The following is a 10,450-nucleotide window of genomic DNA, read 5'->3' as shown; positions in this document are numbered from 1 at the left end:
TTCCCAGATTCTCTACGTATAGGTGTATGCACGGTTGATGGCTTGGCTCAGTCTCCAAACCAAATTGGATTGGTTAGGAACAGGATTTTCTGGTCTGGTTGTTTCTAACCGCAGTGGAATCTACATTCTGATCGAAAATCGGTTAATGTCAGTGACATTTGAGCAAGCCTCAGCACCTTTAGTCGGATCAAGTTCGGACGGATAGGCTAGGCACCAGGCTGCCAAGCAGAGTATAGAACGAGCTACATTTAAGAGCATATAGATGACTCTGCAAGGACGACATCGACATGAGACATGAGGAAATGTTACTACTACGTACTTCTTCTGCATTCAATTGAAGTTGGCATCCCGACAAAAGTTTAATCACACACATCCCCTTATTCCCATATCCCCACATTAGGCAATGGTAATGATGGCAACAACACTGAGTATAGGTTTGCTTAAATAATTGTTATCTTTTGTTATTTTTTGGAAAAAGGAAGGTGGTTCAACGAGGATGTTTAACACGAAAGGACACACAAGCGCACTTGTCTTCTAAGCACACACAATCAGTCCAACAACGACGACGATGATGGCAACGACTACGACTACGACGACGACGCACGGTTGAAGCTGAGGATGACTCTAAGGCTGAGGCGAGCACTCTTTGGGCTCTGTGAGAAAACAATGGAAGGCTATTTAATGACACAGCAATTAGACTTTCCAGGTGTAGGAGTATAGTATCATCAGGATGGGTGGTAAGTCCTGAGGGACAGAGACTATGGCAGGGGCAGAGAGCTTGGGACTATGTTGTAACTCGGGTTCCATAAGGAAAAGGGGTTTTGTAAAGAAGGGTTAGGTACATGTTATGATAATAATTGTTGTATAGTGATGGTGGCGGGAGGGTTGTGTAAAAAAAATTAACTCTTCTTTGCGCTTGGCACACTTCCCAGGGCACTTTCGCTCTAATGGTAGACATTTTAATGTGGATTACATTTGCCACTCTGTGACTATATACGACGACGACTACGGTGAGCCGTTGATGTTTTATAAGGAAAGTCTGGTCTGGGATTTGTTCATGTTGATCGGTGGGAACTGAGTTTTTTGGGCCGGTCGGTCGGGTCGGTCGTCGGAAAGAGATATGGCATTTACATGAAATTAACAACAATGAGGCAAATTAATTCTGAAAGCTGAAAGGACTTCAGGACAAGATAGCGTATGTTGTTGTAAAAGAAAAGGAGTTTTCATATACATAGGTATCTACCTTACATATACTTAACTCGACTATACCTACGTAGGTTATAGATATAAGCTTTTTCTTATCGTGATTCTGATTATTATGTTGGAACATAATAGGCTAGGCTATTAAAAGATGGTTTTCATAGGATTTAGTCGAGATAAGTGTTAGGGGAAATTACATTGTTTTATAAAAATGATACCTTAATAATATAATAGTACCTATAGTGCGTAGATATGTTAAATGTATACCTATTTACATTTGACCACATGAATTTGATTCTTTAATCATTAACAATGACAATTTATGAGCAAACAAATGGAGAGGGGTCAAAAGGAAGATGGAGATGAGTGAAGATAGTTCTGAATATGGATGTGGGAAAGGATGGAAACTGATATCATAATTAAATTTGGAATTGCGAATTTAAAAAAAGTAAGATATTGATTTCCTTGTTTCTATTAAAATATTAAAAGAATAAGATATACTGAAAAATAATATTGAATTGTATTATTTTGTGGATTTAATTAATTAGGTTTAAGTAATGCAATTTTCTTCTGGTTTTAACTAATTCAGTCTGTTATCAGTTTTCTTAAAATGAAACTTGCAATTTCGGGTTTTTTAATATCACCCAAAATCAAGTGATTTAAAAGTGATCAGTGTGCCCATTATCTCAGAACTGTAAGAATGAATAGAAAAGAAATTTTCAAAAATGATTTTTAAATTTGCACTAACGAACTGGTAGGAATTTCATCTATTCCTGTTAAATTATTTTCATGTTTCATAAATCATCCAATGCATTGTCTTATAAAAAAATCTTGTTTTTTGGTACAATTTTTTTTTTCTTAAAAAGTGAATTTGATAGTCATCAGTTTTGTCGATTTTGTCAGTATCGTCAGAATCGTCAGTATCGTTAGCATCGTAAACATCATCGGTATCGTCAGTCTCGTCAGAATCGTTAGTATCATCCGTATCGTCATTATCATCAGTATCGTCAGTATCTTCAGCATCGTCAACATCATCGGTATCGTCAGTATCGTCAGTATTGTCAGTAACGTTAGAATTGTCAGTATCGTCACTAACGTCAGTATCGTCAGTATCGCCAGTATAGTAATTATCGTCAGTATTGTCAGTATCGTCAGTACCGTCAGTATCGCTAGTATCGTCAGTATCGTCAGTTTGGGCAGTATCGTTAAAATCGTCAGTATTGTCAGAATCGTAAGTATCATCCGTATCGTCAGTATAATCAGTATCGTTAATTTAAGACTGAACAATTTGATGGATCATAAAAATTCTAGTAGTCAGTAAAAAGTATGTGACAGAGATAAAAACAAGTCCTACGAGACAAACATTTTTAAAAGATACTAAATATACTCTAAAATTAAGTAAATAAGGGTTTTATATACCTACGTATATAAAAAATCTGATTTGTCAAAAATGCTTATTTCTAAATGTATGTTTTTTGTTTGTTTGTACTATTATTAAATGTACATTCCAATTACCCCTTTACATATATATTACCACTTTATCCAATTTTCAATACCAACACTATACACGTACTTTTTTTGGAGGGTCAACTTATATTCACTCTAAATGTACATATGTACATAGTCCTACCTTAATAGCTTAGTTTCATCAATCACTGTCGTTTAAGGTTACATTATATATAGTATAGGGTTCCATTGCCAACTAAAATAAATTGATACACGACACGTGTACACTGTATACACTTCTTTTCTACTTAAGTTAGCAATGTTAAATTATAATACATATACATGTATTATATCAAATACGAACGATCTGTCATTGTGTTTTCTTATACACATAAATAAATATGTATGGTATAGAAAAAATCAAATTGAGTAAATTAATGCACAACTGAGACCAAAACCTTGTTTCTTGATAAATAGGTGTACAAGTATAAGGATATCGGATTAAATTCGTCTTAAATTAAGTTAAGGCTAACCAAACTGAATATTATTTTCCTTAGAATTTGAATAGAAATCAAATCTTAAGATAGTTTTTAAACCACTAGTTATTGAATATTGAATGCAATTATCTTCAAACAACTGTACGTATATACATACACATATCAACATTCATACAATGTTTAATATATTAACATGCGATTCAATTGAAAACGCCCAACGCAAATCAAGGCGATATAAGTAGGTTTACTTGGAAGATAAATTGGATCCTATTACCAAAGACACTTACAATTGCAATATTAGATATAGTTTGTATTATGATTCTAAAGCTATATTGTGGATGTTCATTAAACCAACTAACCCCCAGCAAAGCAAAACCAATCATCCTTGGAAAGTACAAACTTATCGACCGATTAACCAATAAACTATTCAATAACAAGGTTCCAATGCTCCGCTCTCATGCAACCACACTATTTAGCCGTAAACAAGGTCAAAATGGTTTTAGTTTCAATATAAGACCTCACCGAACCGCAGTGGTAGTCATCATTTCGCATTTCGTCCTTATTCTCGATTTAACTCCCATCATTTCTATAAATACTCGTATCCACTTCCGTTCCGTTTCACTCATCCTACTTCAGCTAATGGCATCAATTATTGTGTATCATAACAAAGTAACTGAGTATCCTAATACTATGTAAGGTTCTATATCCACTTTATACATTCTCTCTCTCACACAGGTATAAGAAGAAGAATAAGGACCATGAAGATGACTTGACTCTACATATATGGTAACACAATAACTACAAAATTAAGTACCAGAATGTGCAACAGCAACATGCATATATGCAGTTAATTTTTCGAGTGGATTTTATATATGAAGCTAGACGACTAGATGCCAAACCAATGCCATAAACTCTAACATTTCGCACATAACAAGGTTAAGGATATGACCAAAAAAATAAAGAACAAGTATTATAGGTACTTACCACTTTCCACTTATACACCAACTACCACTATATCCCATCCAATCCAGTGTTATAAATGCGGGTAGGTATCAAAACTTGACTTAGTTAAGTCAAGAGAAGTGAAGTGATACAGTTATGGGTTGGGTTAGTTGATGTATTTTTATTTTTATGAAGGTTTTTATCTTATACTTGTTTGTTTATTAAGTGAAAGCAAAATAAAACCAACAATATGACGTTTATTTATGTTTATTATCTTTTTTGCAAATTATTTGGGATTGATTTTATGTGCTCTCTCACACATCACCATAAATATCGTGAGTGAGAAAATATAAAATCAATGTCCCTGAATATATTTAAAAGTCATTTCAAATCACTAAACCAAACGACAAAAAAAAAGAAGAGTTTGTTGAAAGTTACACAAGTTGAAGCTTTTATAGACGTTTTCGTACTTAAAAGTACTGAGATGGGAATTTTGAACATTATAAGTATCCATATTTCAAAATACTTTTATAGTTTTTAAATAATAATATTATAATATGATATATATCTTTTATAATAATGATTTTGATGATTTCATTTTTAAAAACTATACCAAACACACTGTTTACGAATAATATGTTGCACAAAATAGATTCCATGTTTCAAAATAAATAAAAGTAAGGTATAATACAAAATTTAAGAAAAGGAGACGAAAGGTGTCTTGAAATAAATAATTCTCGTAATTAAAGAAACTCAAAGCATAACTCAAAGGTGATTTTTTAGCTATTATTTACTTTTTGACAACAATGGTTTAAACAGCTGACGCTCGTTTCGTGTATTGTATCACTGTTAAACAACTTCAGTTTGGTTTGTGATTTTACCATAAATCGTCTTTCAAACGCACAACGCTTGCAAATTATTTATTTATTATCAAAATGCGTGTCCTCTTAAGAAAGTACATCGCGCGCTTCTTCCATTTTATAGTCAGTTTAATCGATCCACAGAAGCGGCTATTTGGGTTATTGTGACTAAATTTCTCACCAAATTTACATTGTTGGACATTAAACCACCAACAGGCTTATATAGAGTGTTAACTGAAGAAAATATCAAAGCTGTATCAACTAGTGGTAATTTTGACCATCAATTATCGATTTATCGCCGTTTGCAGAAATTGGGCCTCTGTTACTCAACAACGTGGAAAATTTTGCGGAAGGATTTAGTTGTGATGCCTTTCAAAATACAGCTGCTGCAAGAATTGAAGCCAAACGACGTACTGCAACGTAACATTTTTGGTGAATGGTATCTTGGAATGTTGGCCAAAGATCCACTTTTTTTACCGAAAAATTGTGTTCAGCGACGAAGCTCATTTTGGTTCAATATGTACGTAAATAAGCAGAATTGTTGATTTCGGAGTGAATTTCAGCCAGAATCATTCCAAAATAGTCACAGTTTGGTGCGGTTTGTGAGCTAGTGGCATCATTGGACCGTACTTCTTCAAACATGATGCGAATCGTAACGTTGCTATGAATGGTGAGCTTTACCGTGAGATGATAAACAATTTTTTATTATCCAAAATGCAAAGGCTTGATTTTCATGACATGTGGTTTCAACAAGACGGTGCCACATGCCAAACAGCACTCGCAACAATGGACTTATTGAGAGGCGAGTTCGGTGAACATTTTAATTTACGTTCGGGACCGGTCCGCCTAGATTTTGCGATTTAACACATTTAGACTATTTTTTGGTAAAGTTTATGTCTATACAGGCAAGCCCGCTTCAATTGACGGATTGGAAGACAACATTAAAGCATTTATTCGTGAGATACCAGCTAAAATGTTAGAAAGAGTATGCGAAAATTTGAATAAGCGGATAAATTATTTGAGGCGCAGTCAAAGTTAACATTTCCATGAAATAATCATCAAGCATTAAATTATATGGACCATACATTTTTCTGAATTTTTTGTTTTTTTTTGAAAAACTCTCCTATAGCTTTTAAAAAATTTAATTTTTAAAACATTTTACTTTTTGTTTTTAAATCTTAAAAAATAGAATTAATTTTCAAACAGGCTCTTTCGATACATAAACAAGTTTGTATAACTCATTTTAGCTTTATAAGAAATAAAAGTTTTCAAAAAAAAATTGTTAAAATTTATAAAAATAAGTATTAAAATACAAATGTCGAGAACAAAACAGGTATGCAAAATATTCTTGCTAACCTTAAATAAATTAAAAAAAAAAACTAAATTTACCCTTTTTTTAAAAAAACGGAAAACCTACAAAAGAAACACAAAACGGAGAAATGGTTCTCAACAAAATATTATTATTAACATTTTGCTAAAGATTAAAAAAAAAGGATGGGAAGTTATTAGTGTAAGTCGCATTCCAGACTCTTTTTTTTAATGGTTGCCAACACTCTAGAACACAAAAAAACGCGTTTTTAAAAACAAATTAAATTTCAAGTAGATAAAATATTTGTATCTCTTTAAAAGATAAACGATAGTTAAAGATTAAGATTTATCATTTTTGTTGACCCTAAAAATACTGTCTTTAAATTGTATTAACTCAATTTAGAGCTGTATTTTAAAATTTTGTTGTATTTGAATCCTTTTTAGAATTAAATTTGTACTGTAAACTTTATGTCAAATAAATACATTTTTCTTCAACAACAAATGTTGTTTACATGAATTTTTGTCGTCCTAAACAATTTGTGCATCGTTCTTCATCTATATATTAATAAATTTATGCTGATTTAAAAAAAAAAACACACACAAATGAATTTAAGACAAAAAAAGGAATTTCTCGTGAATATTTTTCACTTATTTTTGCGTATAACTTTTAAAGCTTATTGTATATGTTGGGTGTAGCGGGTTTCAATGTTGTATGCGGTTCTTCTCACTAAGAACAATAAAACATCAGCAAGGTCCTTCTGCACATATTTTTGTTTTGTTTTTCGTTTGTTTTATATTTTGCTTTTCTTTTTTTCATACGAGTATAGTGTCGTGCAATTATTTTCCGAGTGGCCGAACATTCAGTCGAGGGTACTGGTTCGGTTAGTTCTGTCCTCAACTTTACTTAGGTTTAGGTTATTTATCCTTATACAAAAGTGCAAAGAGAGAAAGAGTTGGTAAACAAGGAAAAACTTTGTTTTGCCACTCGTATTTATATATTAGTTTGTTCTCGAAACAGCAGCAGTAGTAGTAGTAGCAATAGCAGTAGCAGTAGCTGGTAGCAGCAACAAACAACGTTGTTCGTCTTTGTGCGGAAAATCCTTTTTCTAGCTTTGAAAAACAAAAAATTAAACAAGAATAAAAACAAAAAACTCCTATTTCTATTTGTACCAAACTCAAAGATTGCATAAAGTATATCTAGAGAGAGAAGGAAAGAGATATATATTGTATGAAAAAGGGTGCTCTTACGTTGTTTTTAGGTATTCAGATTGCTCATAGGGTGCCCTGAATTGTATCCGAAAAATTTAAAGGTCCTTTCTTATTTATTAAATCTTAAACATCATTTAAAAAGTATTGCACTTTTTTTTTATAAAACTAAAGGATTATCATTTTATTTTATTAAAAAATCTGTAATTTCTTTAAATTCACAAAGGAAGTTATTGTAATCAATACAATTTGTCGAATTAAAATGTTGACATATTTCGACGTTTTAAGGTCCATGAAATCGAAATAAAAGATTTTTAGAGATATATATGTCCTTGCGTGCGTGTTTTCGTACTTTCGTATGTCCACACGTTCGCGAAGATTGTCTCGTCGTTCAAAAACTTAAAAACCGGTAGAGGTATCGTTGTCAAATAATTTTTTTAACCCGATAATAATGCAGAAAGGATTCTTAAAAAAATTGATTGGGTGGGTTTTTGAACATTTTGGATATCCCAAAATATTTCACGAACCAGAATTGCTAGTGTGTTCAATTAAATTTTAAATTATGTATTGTAACGTGATACCAAACAAGTATATTTTTGGAAGAAATCCCAAATTACGCTTGTTTTTATAAATCAAAAAACTAAACAAAAATATTTTTCGCCTCGAATATTTTACGAACAAAAAAAGAATTTATCTCCAATATAATTTAATTCACCGAAAAATAACATTTTTTATAGTTAAAAAAAAAAAACAAAAAACATTAGGTACTAAAAGTTCGTAAACATTGATTTTCGACTCAAACATCTTTTAAAAACTTTAAGATTATGGCTTAGAACTTATTATATTTTATATTGTTTCCAACATTCCGTGAAACTTTGAGAAAAATCCGAATTTACAGTTTTTTTTTTCAAAAAATTAAAACCTAAGAAAAACAATACTAAAATCTTGATTAAAAAATTCAGGAACTTTAACTATGGTCACTATGTTTCCTCGATAGTGACGTGGATTTCAGCGCAGATTTGGTTACAAATTAAATTCTTTATGGAATGAAAAATTTTATCCCGAATAGGGTGAAATCTTTCAAACCCAAAGAGAACTCATGATTTGGTTCGACCTGTTAAAAGGCTATAAGGTTCAGAAATGTAAGTTTCCATTGTTATAAAGCCAACCCGACTCAGGAAAACTGGAATACGTTTAAACAAGGTTGAAAGACCTGTAGTGGTCATATTCGATGAACCAAATTATTGCATGATCAGAAATTAAGGCAAACAAATGTCCCAAAGGTAGTAAAAATGTCTGGTCATTTATAAAAAAAACGTACGAAACTCCACGCGATCCTGGGTTCCAACGCTAGTCCTCAGTTATACTCCCTAAGTGAGCTCGATTGATAAAGCCAATTTGCTTGCAGCATGGTTTGCTGTTGATTTGACACTACTGGAAGGTGTCATGAGTCCTCCTGTTCTTGAGAGCGTAAATGATTCTATGGGACGAATCTTCTTTTGCACTCGTGCAGTTGCAAAAATACTGAAAGACCTTGACATACTCAAATCCGCTGGCCTAAATAGTATCTCCTCAATTGTTCTGAAGAGGTGTTCTTCAACGCTGGCAAAACAACTGCGTAAACTTTTCATCTTTCCTACTCTACAGGTCTCTTTCCGAGCGGATGGAAAATAGCACTTGTCAAGCTTGTCCCTAATAAAGGCGAATCCTCCTCTCCATCTTTTTAATGACCGACAGTATGGCTTTCGTAGCAATAGGTCCACTGGTGATCTCATGGTTTATCTCACCGAACAGTTTAACAAAACTTTACACTGTTTTTGAGACAGTAAGAATATTGCACTTGATATTTTAAAAGCATTTGATAGAGTTTGGCACCAAGCTCTCTTGCGTGCTATTGGTTTTGATGAATCTCTTCTTAGTTCGATTAGAAATGACCTTTCTAACCGTTCAATACAAGATATAATGGATGGTTTCAAGTCTGAATTTCATTAAATAGATGCTGGTGTCCTCCAGGGCTCCGATTTGTCTCCGACTTTATTCTTTCTATTCATAAATGATCTTATGTCTGCCACTTCTAATCTATTAAACTGTTTCGCTGTCGACAATACCCTCAGCTGTTCATACTCTTTTCTAGATTCACATCCTTGTCCTTCGGATGTGGAACTTAAACGACAGCGTATGATAAGGGCAATAAATTTTGATCTTGACAGCATTGTCCAATGGGGAGTCAGAAACTGTGTAGAATATGTATGCTTCAAAAACTTAATGCTGTCTCCTGTCGTTAAAGTGTAACACATCACGGATATTACTATTTATGAGTGGCACTTGCATCCAGGAAACTAATCAACTGTCTGTACCCGGTATATTGTATCGCAGACCAAATTTTATGGAATGATCATACATTAAATGTTGCCGAAAATGCTGTCAGGAGCTCAGGTTTTCTCCGACTGTGCAAAAAAAATTTCACCACTTTTAGTGTGGTTGCAATTTACAAAGCCCTCATCCATCCAAAGCTTGAATATAAATCGCATATCTGGGCAGGTTTATGCTCTTGGAAAGAATAAAAAAAGGGCTTTAAAAATGAACTTTAATCGAAACATTTACATCGCTAGAACACCGCCGCAATATTTCCTGCCATTCGTTTTTTTTTCTCGATATTTTTAAAAAACAATGTTCTGTCGAGTAAGCCAGTTGCATTGCACCCCTTAAACTATTCAGCAGTAATACTCGCACTTCCAGGAATCCTCATCAATTTACCCTTGAGATTGATTTCGGGCGTAATGTCAAGTATATTGATTCTTTCTTTAATCGCACATCGAGAATGTGCAATGCTTTGACAAACTCTTGTTTTCCCTCACATTTTGATGTTCAAAGCTTAAAGACCAATTTGCACCGGTATCTTCTTTTAAATGCTTCCCTATTATCCTAATGCTCCTCTGTATATAAATATAAACATATAAAGGGTACGAATAACCCCTTGATTGCCTGTAA

At 33.1% G+C, this 10,450-nt stretch overlaps 1 protein-coding gene across 1 annotated transcript; it reads right to left on the bottom strand.

Annotated features, from left to right (window-relative positions):
• Positions 1–1,840: 1,840 nt before the first annotated feature.
• LOC129950764 (uncharacterized) lies at positions 1,841–3,685 on the bottom strand. The gene is made up of 3 exons (XM_056062683.1): positions 3,666–3,685; positions 2,046–2,369; positions 1,841–1,892 (listed from the first exon to the last, which is right to left on the bottom strand). Exons 1-3 carry the CDS (start codon positions 3,683–3,685, stop codon positions 1,841–1,843), a joined length of 396 nt encoding a protein of 131 aa, XP_055918658.1.
• Positions 3,686–10,450: the final 6,765 nt, after the last annotated feature.

The sequence above is a fragment of the Eupeodes corollae genome, chromosome 3, assembly GCF_945859685.1.
Source record: "Eupeodes corollae chromosome 3, idEupCoro1.1, whole genome shotgun sequence".
Classification (NCBI taxonomy): Eukaryota; Metazoa; Arthropoda; class Insecta; order Diptera; family Syrphidae; genus Eupeodes; species Eupeodes corollae.
The sequence above is the reverse complement of the archived record's forward strand: the minus strand, read 5'-3'. Positions and strand labels throughout refer to the sequence as shown.

Bases quoted from the DNA above. Each gene is read 5' to 3' on its own strand.
- LOC129950764 (XM_056062683.1), bottom strand. From the start codon at position 3,685: ATGACTACCACTGCGGTTCG. The intron at 2,370-3,665 runs GTGAGGTCTTAT...TGACGATACTAG, and splicing joins ATGACTACCACTGCGGTTCG to CGATACTGACGGTACTGACG. The intron at 1,893-2,045 runs GTACCAAAAAAC...TCATTCTTACAG, and splicing joins TTTTTAAGAAAAAAAAAATT to TTCTGAGATAATGGGCACAC.